The 12,399-nt window shown below is 43.1% G+C and overlaps 1 protein-coding gene across 6 annotated transcripts in view; it reads right to left on the bottom strand.

The window, feature by feature from the left end:
• CHD8 (chromodomain helicase DNA binding protein 8) overlaps positions 1–12,399 on the bottom strand; it is a 61,735-nt gene that overhangs the window by 36,334 nt on the left and 13,002 nt on the right. For 3 of the 6 annotated variants that reach the window (XM_049613146.1, XM_049613143.1, XM_049613145.1), the window contains exons 2-5: positions 4,502–5,561; positions 3,280–3,651; positions 2,168–2,553; positions 661–775 (exon numbers count right to left, since the gene is read on the bottom strand). In XM_049613146.1, coding sequence (XP_049469103.1) covers positions 661–775; positions 2,168–2,553; positions 3,280–3,651; positions 4,502–5,344 — 1,716 coding nt within the window. In that variant the 5' untranslated portion in view covers positions 5,345–5,561. Of the gene's footprint in view, positions 1–660; positions 776–2,167; positions 2,554–3,279; positions 3,652–4,501; positions 5,562–11,555; positions 12,250–12,399 lie in introns of those variants that run through there. The other 3 variants (XM_049613144.1, XM_049613148.1, XM_049613147.1) reach the window with 3 other exon arrangements.

The following is a 12,399-nucleotide window of genomic DNA, read 5'->3' as shown; positions in this document are numbered from 1 at the left end:
TTTAGTCCAAACCTTCATTTACTAAGGAAAAATTCAGACACAGACATAGAAGCTAAGTAAATCTGCCAGGCCCACAGTGCTACTTAGAAGAACCATGGGTCTCCCAAATCTTAATACCAGGTTCTTTGTATGGTTGGAAACTAGAGCCAAAGGTGGTACCGTAAAGCAACAATGAGAGACAGAGGACTAAGTTTAGTCCAGCTTCTGGTCCAGCTTCTTTTATTTTCTTTCAATGTTTCTCATCTTCAAAAGGTAGGAAAAAACACTGTGCCTAAGCACCCAGTTCAGAGAGTCAGAACCCTGAAGTGTAGAAAAGGTAAGGCAAATAGATAGATGGACAGTTCTAAGAGAAACCAAAGTACTGACAGAGCCATAACAACAACCATGCACATTATTTCATACTTGCTTAGTTTTTGAAACACTAGAATTTTGGAAATGAGTATTGTTATTTGTATAGTAATTGCTTTTTAGCTAAAAAAACCTCAACATTTAAAAGAGACAACCATGACCAGGCCCCACCTCTTTTACCTTTTAGGCCTACCTCTCTTATAGAAACATTCTTAAAATGTACATAGGCTCATAGTCTCTCGTATCTATTCCTGGTTTGTCTGCCAGAATTAAACATGATTTATCTACTAAGTTCGTTTGGGATCCTTTTACCTGAATGCTGCTTTCTTCATCTTCCCGGGGTGACTGGGCAGGCATGACTTCTACATCTGAATTATCAGATGAAGTATTACGCTTTCTCTTTTTACCCACCACAGGGGTGATGGTGCTAAAAAAGGAAAAACCAAATTCATTTTCAGTAAGGGCCAAATTCATTTAGGAGATAAAAAATATAATTAACCTAACCCATCGTATATGAATGAAACTTCCTGATAGAAGTGTCTAGCTCTTCAGTTGAGGAGTTGAGGGGACACACAGCTATACAGCAAGGTGTCTGAAAAAAGAAGATACTGGGGTATCTAAGCCATGGGCTGACCTTTACATCAGATTTGACAAATCCTTGCTACTACTGTACTCACAAATACCTGAAGAAAGGTGGCTAAGACAGTGGAATAAATACTGGGCCAAGAACTGCAAGGCCTCACTTTTAGTTTCAGGTCTGTCACTAGCTGGGCATTAGCTTCCTTATTTATACAATAAACACTGATGACAATACCTGGTTGACAGTTGTTGAGGATGAACTAAGATAGGACACATGAATTTTTTCTTAAAAGCTGAAAAATCTTCTGCAAATATAAAGCATTATTATAATTCCACCACAAAGCCTGAAGACTCCCAGGGGTAGAAGTTAGGGAGAAAGGAATGAGGCTACAAGACGTGGATGAGAAAGAGGGGACGCTCAAACGTGACAAGCCCTGGTTCTGACAACACTGCTTCAGGCTGACACTCGTTGCTGAAATCTTCTCTAGTTCACAGATGAGATGCAAGAACAGGGCAGCTACATCTCCAGCAGCTCTTTTACTGATGTGGGTGGTAGGGGGGATAGTGAGAAATCTCACACCACAGCGATATAAAATCAGGAAGACATATACAAACATAGGCAACTTTTAACATAACTCCCAACACAATAGTTGGCTATCTTTCCTGTGCCTTGGTGTTTCTCTTTCAAAATACGCTAATTTGCAAATTTCTGTTTAACAAATCATAAAAGCATTGGGATAGAGAAAAGAAAGGCCTTATTATCCTCTATGACAAACAGATTACCTTGAACTATGTAGCTGCTAAATACAAGTAGTTCCTCTCAACAGTAACTTACTTACTTAGTTACTTATTTATTTTAAAGATTTCTTTAATGTAATCTCTACACCCAATGCGGGGGTTCACACTTATAACCCCGAGATCAAGAGTCACATGCTCTAGCAACTAATTTAAAAACAAGTGCGCTGGGGGTGCCTGGGTGGCTCAGTAGGTTAAGCGTCCCACTTCGGCTCAGGTCATGATCTCGCGGTTCATGGGTTCGAGCCCCACATCAGGCTCTGTGCTGACAGCTCAGAGCCTGGAGCCTACTTCGGATTCTGCGTCTCCCTCTCTCTCTGTCCCTCTCCAGCTTGCGCTCTCTCTTTCAAAAATAAATAAACAATAATACACATAAACCTTTTCATTTAAAAACAAGTACACTGCCCTCAAAGGCCCCAACAAAAAAGCAGAGGGTTGTACTCACTTCAGCTTACTCTTGCCCTTAGTTTTGGAGGTACCCGATGTTTTGCTCTTCTTTGGCTTTTCTTCCTTGAGCCTCTCCCCACTGCTCTTCTTCCTGCGTTTCTTTTCACCTTCTTCCTCAGGCCGAACACTGGGCAACTCATCCTCATTTAGGACTCGAGGTATGTTCTGCTCACCCCGGGCACGGGCCCTAGCAATAGCCTCTGCTACAATCCGATTTGCCTTCTCTTGCTTCTTCTGGTGCTCCAGCCTGCGGTTTTCCTCCATTCCTATCTTGCCCCCCGTATGAGGAGCAGAGCTTGCTGGTGAAGACAGAGCTGCCACTTCACTGGCACTTAGAACTTTAACTACGGACAGCCCAGAAGAGGCCCCTTGGGAAGAACCAGCCTACAGAAATAAAGACACTAAAATTTCAACATGCTTGTAGCTACAAGGCCTAAATAAAATCCAGCTCTAAAGCAGATAGGCTAGAAACTTTTGATCTCTAATTCCTCAAGAACCAGATTCAGACCAAGTCTGACTGAACCTAGACACATTTAAACAAACAAACAAAGGTGTTTTTTAGTGGGAAAGAGATGAGAAAAGGCAAGAATTATGCCAAACTTCAATATCCTTTAGACATGCTTCTAATGTCAATACCCATCTCCATTATTCTAGAAAATTTTCCAACAATATAACCAATACTAATCGCTAGACCAAAAGTAAAAAAATTCAAATTCTACTCTTGGCCTACCTTTACCTTTCTGGAGGTGGGGGAGGTGGGAGAGGTGAGGGAGGGAGGAGTGACAATCACCTGGCCTCTTTAAAACAACTTTTAAATGAAAGAATATTGCCATTCATTTTTACTCCACAATAGTAGGAAAAGATTGTAAATAAAACAGTTCAAAGACTTATATTAGACAAATCATCTCTTAACCCAAACCCAACAATAACCCTCAAATCTTTTCATGACATAATTAAAAGAAAATTTCCACTGGTAAAAGGAATAAAAGACTGCATTTCAGTTCAGAGGCGTGACTCTAGAGTGACCCCACATTCAACAATGAGTGGTTGTGGAGGGTGACAGCAAGGGGCCAGGAGGTTGGTCCTCCCTGCTCCCTGTGGAAGTCTCACCTGTGGCTGCAGCACCACCTTGAGCGGTACTGAAAGTCTTTGCCCTGGGCTCTGTCCCGGCCCCATTATCTGAGCCTGCTGCACAGAGGAGAGTGTCACTGGCTGGGTGGAGGGTGGTGGCGGTGGCTGAGGCTGCGATGATGGAGGCTGTGGTACGATCTGGATTTTCTGCTGTGGCTGTTGCACCTGCAGCTGGATAGTTACTACTTTGGCGGGCTGCCCCTGAGCATTCTTGGCTTGAGTCAGGGCTGCCAGCTGGTTGCCCTGTAACACTATCTTGCCTGGTAGACTCCCTAGAACGACATGCCGGTGTCCTTGGGGACCTCCAGACTGTGGCTGCTGGAGGACCAGGGTGATGCGTTTCGATTCACCCTAGAGTGAAGAAAGGAAATTGCAAGAGAGGCACGACATTAAAGAATGGTATACTCTTAAATATTTACACCAATTTTCCTCATCCTAGAACCATAAAAACTGAGAGTCAGAAGACAGAGTACATTTTATTTTGTCCATCCTCCTAGCTGTCCTGACTGAGTCTTCTATCACCTCTGCCCAGTGGGTGTCAGGCCCTATTTTTGACAAACTCCTCACAGAAGGCTATCTTCTAAGGTAGTCATTCCATTTTTTTGGCAGTCTGTTAGAACCGAAGTCTTTATAACCAGCCTCCTCATACCTTCTTTCCTCTGATCCTACTTATCTTAATACTACCCCCTCCCCCACAAACTCATCTGGCCCTTTATTCAGAAGCTAGAACCTCTACTTTCTTACAATAGAAACTAGCCTTTTCACTGGATAAAGGACAATCTCAGTAAGAACAGGGAAAACATATAGCTTCTGTAAGTCTTGTAAATATAAATAATGACTGTTCCCACAGCATCCAATATTTCTCATAAAACTTTATATTATACAGTACTATGAATTCTTGTTTAATGTCTGCCTTCCTGGCAGACTGTGAGCTCTGTAAGGACAGGGACTGTGTCTGTCTTGTTCAGCACCAGCGAGGCACAGTGTAAACATGTAATAAGAGCTCAAAAAATGTTAACATTAACTGCTTTCATCTAGTAAGTAGTAAATACGGGGTTGTCAACATTAACTTTAAAAAAAAAAAAGCAAAGGTAGAATTTAAACAGGATTTTCTAGAGATTGGTCTCATGTGCTCTCTTCTCACACAGTTGCTGGGCCCTCTACTAAACCAAAATTCACCTCCCCCTTTCACTCAAGTCACCTGGGTAGGTGTAGAGGTCAGTGTAACTGCAGGCTTCAGTGGGGGCCCTGTGGCCCCAGGGTTTCCAGCAGGAGCTGAACCCTTAACTGGCTGTAGGACCAGCTGCTTTACTGGTCGGCTGGGCTGGACAATGCGCTGAACAGTAGCCTGGTTCCCAGGGACCTTGGCGGCCAACACTGTATTACCAGAGACAATGGAAACACCTGGTCGAAGGGGAGTGCCGGTTAGCACTTTGGTAAAAGTAACTTTTCCACCATTGGCTGTGCCAGCCACCAGGGGCTGAGCTGTGCTGGTGATACCTTGGGCCTGAATTTGTGCCACATGGGCACCAGTGACTGAGGAGCTTGGTGGGGCCTTAAGGATAACAATCTTAGGGGCTGACTGAGGTGGTTGCCCTCCAGCACTACTGGAAGAGACAGCTGTGGCAGAGACACCCATGAAAGGATTCCCTTGGCTCAGGATCTCCTGGCTCTTGGAGACCTGCAAAAGTCCTGATGTTGGCGTCGGTGTCTGTAATACAGGTTGGGCTGGCTGCTCCTGGCTGACGGGCTGAGTGGTATAATCATGCAAAGTTAAAGATTCTGGAGCTGGAGCTGTTGATTCTTTGGGAAGTTCTGTGGGGGCTGTCTCATCTGGTGGGGGGACCAGGTCACTTGCTGATGAATTCCCCACATCACCACCTCCACCTTCCTGGTTCATCTGATCCAAGGAGTCCAGAGAGCTTGGCAGTCCAAGGGCTTCCTCAATGGGGTCTTGTGTGACCTGGTTGAAGCTGTCATCAGTCAGAGAGTCCAGGCCAAATAAATTTGGGTCATCAAACAGATCCATGATGGGGTCTGCCATCTTGGGAAAGCAATGGAGGGTACTTCCCCAAGGTCTAGGGAGGGAAGGGGAGGGGGGGTACTGGCTCTCCCCTCCCCTCCCCTATTAAGAAAAAAATGTACACAATGGAAGAGGACTACTCTTCAGGTAAAAAGAGGCAAGAAACAAGTGCATGTCAGATTGTCCTGACCTTCATGGAGCAAGATGGCTAGGTCTTCAGAGGAAGATGGTGAAACTCCTGTTGTGAGGAAGACAAATGAAAAATAAGCAAAGTTGGTGCCCTCAAAGAAAATCTCTCCTTCTTAGGTACTACCCTTTATATCAACTGGCATCAGAACAAGAAAAGAGGGAAACGTGAGGTAATCTGAGGACAAAGACACGGCAGAGAGAATACCCACATTTTTGCTTCAAACTAAATCTATAAAAGAAATAAAACCCCCTTTTTGGGCTTACACCTACACACTCTGAAGTTTCTGTCTGTCAAGAGCTTTGCTGTCTGTGTCCATTTCTTTATAATTATCATTCTTGGGTACAGATCAGGAAATTTAACATTCATTCGCCTTCCATTTGAGGTTAAGTTGACAGAGCTTTACAAGATACCAGCAACATTTCAATGAATGTAGATAAAGGCTTCTGAATGTAGATAAAGGTTTCTGAATATATTGTATTTCATAAATTTCCCTTGTATTTTATATGCTTTTACTTACTACTGGCAAAAATAACCACTTTTAACTAAAGCTCACAGTATAATCTTGCTACACTTATTGTGTAATTTTACCCAGGAAGTTTCCCAAACTTTGTGCTAATTAACATATCAATCTATGCATACTATTTCTGTTCTCAAGTCCCTTCCCCCCTTTCTCATATTTAAGATCAAAAACTTCTTTGGCAAAAAATTCAAAGAATTGTACATTTTAGTTCCACTTATATTCCCAACTTTCTCTCTCATCGTTTCCTATATACACCCTACATTCCAGGCCAACTAGACTACACAGTTCCCCTAATGTGATTCCTATCTGCATGACTTTGCCTATTATGCTGTAGCTTCTGCCTAGAACACCCCACCCCCACTCCCAAGCATCTCTCCCATCTGAAATCTTTCCCACCTTCAAAGATCTTCCTTCTACTCTAAAAGAACCCTGAACCTCCGCCCCTTTAACCACAAAGCAATCTGTGATGACTTGGTCCTCCCACCTTCCTTAAATACCCACCAGTGTTATTAGCACCTGATTTAAAGCACTTATATTTAACAGTTAACTAAAATGACCAGTCTCTTGCCCATATCCTCCGAAGGCCCAAATGTTCCTTTGTGCAAATTATAAAAAGCTGCCTGCTCCTTAAGATGCTTGTCTGCCATCTGCTGGAAATTGTCATACTAAACATGTTATCAATGATGATAATGAATATGTGCAATGCACACCCTGCACAATCCTGCATGGTAGCCCAGCTGCTCTTTCCCCAAGAGACAAAAAGTTCCCGGATGGTAGGAACCACATCTTATTTATCTGCAGATCCCGAAAGAACCAGGAGGATATCACATACATGGTAGCTACTCAAAAAAATAGTTAACGAATTAATATATTTGCTTGCAGTATATGGAATGAACCATTCAGTCCTTACAAAAATTCGATAGTACTCCCTATTCTAAGAGGAGACAGTAGTTTCCCGTCTTGAAAAACTGTCCTACAAATAAATGAAAGCATGTTTACTAAATCCAAGTCTGAGGATTTAAGTTCATAAAAATGTTAGAATAGGTTACAACTAAAGCAAGGTATTGTAAGTACATCAACCATATAGCTAAAATGCATGAAAAACTAGCCTTTGTTCTTTGTATATGATGTCAACACTTGACAATTCAGGAAAGCCTTGCTTGATAAGACCTTCTGTCTTAAAAGACACCAGAGAAGAAACTTGTCAGTGGCACAGTACGTAGACTTTGCTAAAGAATTTTCCACACAACCCACAAACTATTTTTCCCCTCAACTTATTCCAGTTATTGTTATAAAACAATATAATGTGGCTAAATATCCCCGAAACCCAGATACAAAGAGAATAGACTGATCATAGTGTACACAGGGCATCTCCACCAATGTTAAACAAGATCTCCCTTGCTTCAGTAATTGTATACCCTTCACATCTCCCCCAGGATTCATATCACTTCCTACTTCTGGCTAAACTATTCCACCAACTCACTCCAGCCTCTCCTATTTAATGCCTGTCCCAAAGTTGCTCAAAATGACAATCAGAAAAGTTATACATATTTCTTGATTTAATAAAAATCTACTCAATAGTTTTAACTACATCAGCTTTTTTCTAGTTATGCCCTACTTTGCTGCTAGCTTTCATCTCCTATTCACTGTCACAGATGTTGCACTAAAAAAAATCTAACAGTTAGGTGTCATATAAAAACTATAACACAAGTTTCCACTACTTAGAAGTTTATAAACTGCCTCTTCTTCCATGGGCAATTTTGTCCTTTCCAGTACTCCTTACTGGGGCAGAGGGAGTACTCCTTACTATTTATTCCTCCCAATGCTCTTCCTTTCCTCCACAGCAGTTCAATCACAGACAGAAATCTCACCTTTTTCATGGGAAAAACGTAGGCTAACAGTTTCTGAAATATTTCCTTACCCTCATACAACTCAAGTATAAGTTTTCAAAGGTCAATCAGTGCATTTGTCATTTATCCCCATCCCCAATTTTTGAGCCAAATTTCTTCTTCCCCTCGTTCAGTCTGGGCCCAATAGTTTAAAAACATCACCAGTGGGGCGCCTGGGTGGCTCATATGGTTAAGCGTCTGACTCTTGATTTTAGCTTGGGTCAACATCTCATAGTTTGTTTTTTTTTAATTTTTTTTTTTAACGTTTATTTATTTTTGAGACAGAGAGAGACACAGCATGAGCGGGGGAGGGGCCGAGAGAGAGGGAGACACAGAATCGGAAGCTGGCTCCAGGCTCTGAGCCATCAGCCCAGAGCCCGACGCGGGGCTCGAACTCGCGGACCGCAAGATCGTGACCTGAGCTGAAGTCGGACGCTCAACTAACTGAGCCACCCAGGCGCCCCAACATCTCATAGTTTGTGACATCGAGTCCTGTGTCGGGCTCTGCACTGACAGCATGGAGCCTGCCTGGGTCTCTCTCTCTTCCTCTCTCTCTGCCCCTCCCCCTGCTCATGCTCTCTCTCTCAAAATAAATAAACTTTAAAAAAATTTAAAAAGGGGGCACCTGGGTGGCTTAGTCAGTTAAGCGACCAACTTTGGCTCAGGTCATGAGCCAAAGTGAACTCATGGTTTGTAGAACTCATGATTCCAGCTCTACACTGGGCTCGCTGCTATCAGTGCAAAGCCCACTTTGGATTCTCTGTCCCCCTCTCCCTCTGCCCCTCTCTTAGCTTGTGAGCTCTCTCTCTCAAAAATAAATAGAACACTAAAAATAAGTAAATAAAATAAAAATAAACATTAAAAAAATCAAAAATAAAAACATCACCAGTGACTTCATGCCACACCACCAAGTTTCACCACTTCTCAGTCCCGTCACATCAACTCACCTCTACTGACCTAATTCATCTTGTATGTATGTTTTTAATCCTAGTCTCCTGCTTCTTTTCTAACTCCCATGTTTAAGTTGTCCTTGACTCTCAAAAGATGAAACCTTCTCCCAACATACCTCTAATTTTCTTCACCCCTCCATCTATTCCTACTTCATGGGTCATCCTGGCTATATCCACATCTGGTCTTTTCTACCAAGCTCAATGTATCACATGAATTCTCTTTCTATGGTTGAAATCCTGGTAGTAACAATAAGTAGATGTTAAGCATTCAAATACACGAAGCACTTAGATATCCCTCAGTAAAACAACTGCCTAGATAAAGAAATCATATCAGCCTTTTTTCATAGCGAGAATGAAAAGCTGGTGCTGGCCTATCACTGCCCCAAACAGAAACATATGTATATGCTCAAAAGGAAAGACAAGAGTTTGATGATTGCACTTCATCACTTACTATAATTTTAATTTTTTTTTTAACGTTTATTTATTTTTGAGACAGAGAGAGACAGAGCATGAATGGGGGAGGGTCAGAGAGAGAGGGAGACACAGAATCTGAAACAGGCTCCAGGCTCTGAGCGGTCAGCACAGAGCCTGACGCGGGTCTTGAACTCACGGACTGCAAGATCATGACCTGAGCCAAAGTCGGCCACTTAACCGACTGAGCCACCTAGGCGCCCGATCACTTACTATAATTTTAAACTAATGACAGAAACCTTGGTGGGGTGGGTAGGAGTTGGGGAGAAATGGAACATGCTAGTAAGTTAGAATCCAAGGCTACCTATCTATAATCTCCATATAACAAGTTAATGCTAGACAAATACTTTATACAATAGCCTTTCATTTCACCTCCAACTATTCCTCCTCCATGAAGTAAGGATAAACCGATGTTCTTCTGCAGATTTATCACCTTTACTATAGCTCTTCTTGCTTTGTTTTTGTTTTTTAAGGAATCCACAGAGTCTCAACTCTCCTGTTTTTATTTTACAGGTCTCCTTCTCCTGGCCCATTTCAAAAACACCTTGTCTGATCATAAAGGACTTTGTTTCATACTATTATCTACTTTTCATTGCAATCTCCCCATACCTTTCAACAAAGCAGTGATTCTCAACTAGGGGCTGAAAAGTATGTGCGGTTTGGAAATGTGTACTCAATGTCATAATTTTATATTTATCAAATGGAAGAGGAAAACACATCTCATTGTTTAGGTATACTAAGTAAAACCAAACAAAATCTTGGCCACTGAAGATCTGTAAAAGGCAACTGGGGGATGGGGAGATGGGGGAGGGTGATGGGAGAAGCATGCCTGGTTTAGGAAGGGTTACCAAACATCTCTCTGGTAGGATAAGATTTCTTATGGTCTCTCAAAAGGGAGTTTATCATAATTTATTGTTTACGATGGATGAGAAACACTGCAACAGAGATTAGTCTAGCTGTCTAATAGATAAAATTACATAAAATGAACTACAAACATCCATTCTCCAGACTTATCTGTACTGCCCACCCTCTTAGAATATAATGAACTAATGCCACAGTGACAAATACTGTATTTACCAAAAAAGTATTTACCAAAATACTTTTTTGGGTAATATGCACTTCCAAAAAATACCACCCATGCCCAGTTAACCTTTTGACTGCTCCAAGATTTGGAAAAGAACTATTTTACTTCAAAGTACAAATCTTGTTATTGGAAACTGTATCCTTTCAAGAGGATCAGCTGAAGACAGACATATACACATGTTATTGAAACACAAGATAGGTAGAAGCAGCTCAATCTAAATGAGAAATCCCTTGAAATAACCGGAAGGCCTAAAATGAAAATCACCAACGTAATTTTTGAAAAGAAGAATTTAAAAACTGTACCATGGAGACATTTATAAGACTCAAAGAGTCTCAAATCTTATAAAGAAATGGGAAATAAGCATCCAAGGTGAATGTAATCACAATTTAGGGTCAGCAAGGGATCAGGATGGAAGGACACAGACCCTAAGAAATGGAGCTCTCAACTTGGAGCCACTCAAAAGATTTCCTCAAGAAGATCAGGATCCTAGGCCATCTTCTACATCTTCACCATTCCCAATGCCAAATGTGTGGCTACTCTGTTTCTGTTTTCCCAATTATTGAAGGAAAAAGCACTCGCACCTCAATCAGAGGTATAGACATTTGGGGGCAAACATGGCTGGTAAAGTGAGCCTTTCTGAATAAACAGGGAAAGAAAGTAAAATAGGCAACTATGAAAGCTAAAAGCATGTACGTATATTCAGGGGTTAAAAGAGAAACTATAAAAATTATGTACTCATATAAAAGAAGAGAAGAAAAAAGGTAAGGAAGTGAGGGCTTGATTGAGAGGGAAACGCTACTGGAGGTGGGGGTGGCGGGGACCCGGGTACATTACCTGCTCATACTGCCGGGGTTGGTGCCAGGAAGGCCCATACAGCAAAGGGGGGAGATTTCAGGCAACTGGCGCCTCCAAAATGGAAATGAGGTACATGCACTTGACGGAGGGAGCTAGCGGGGTGCCCTCCAGGGTGGGGATGGCCAAGACGGGAAGATGCGGGGGGGGGGGGGGGTGTGGATGCCCGGGTGGGAGCAATGTTAGGGCGGAAGCTACAGGCTGGGAGGCCCGACAAAACCTGAAGGAGAAAAGAAGCTGTGCCTCACCCCAGCGGGGTAAGAGAGGTGCCTTTACCTGCAGTGGCCGTGGGGGGCCGGTTCGCCCCTCTCGCTGTCTCTCCAGCACCAGTTCCCCCCCTTCTCCTGCGCAACCTAACTTGATGCTCCCGCCCGCCCCACGTCCTCATTGGCTAAACCCTACTGCCACTCACCAAAGGCGCAAGGACGCAAAACAGCGCAAAGGGCGGGACTAGAGAGAGCTTCCCCCTCCCCCGCCACCGCGGGTTAGGTTGAGAACGCACGGAGAGGCCTATCCGGTTTCTAGGGCCGAGGCGAAGCCTGCAGCTTGCTTGAAAAAAAAAGGGGCCTGGCCAGAAGCACAATCTCCTGCTGCGGGAAACTAGTCCTGGGGATTAAATTCCCTACCACCTACACTGTATTCTGCACACCAAAGAGCGTAAACTTGGGAGGGAGGGTTCCACACTATGCCAACTCCGCCTCCCAATGAATCCCCTACCTTCTAGCAGCCCTGTCTATCCCTCTCTTATAGTGACTATACCGGATCCCACTCCCCATTAAAAGGAGCCAAATCTTAACACCATAATGGGAATGAGTCAGCCTAGTTGCTGGAATATGGGGCCTTTTACCTTTAAAAGATAAGTACTCTTTCTGCCAAAAACATAATGCTGGTTTGCATTCTTGATACCCCAACCTCTGGGCAGCAGTATCACTTTCTGGAAAGTAATCCCAGGTGCCCTCTAACAATTCCCAGACCCCTCCCTTCCAAAACACACATCCACTCCTCACCCCTAAACCTGATCTCTGACCCCCACATCACTTCTTTTGAAATTCAGCCTGTTTGACACGTTGGCCAGTATCCACTTTGCAATGTCACTTTGAGGCCACTCTAATTCCCAATG

The sequence above is a fragment of the Panthera uncia genome (assembly GCF_023721935.1).
Source record: "Panthera uncia isolate 11264 chromosome B3 unlocalized genomic scaffold, Puncia_PCG_1.0 HiC_scaffold_1, whole genome shotgun sequence".
NCBI lineage: Eukaryota > Metazoa > Chordata > Mammalia > Carnivora > Felidae > Panthera > Panthera uncia.
Note: the sequence above shows the minus strand (reverse complement) of the source record. Positions and strands in the feature narration are given on the sequence as shown.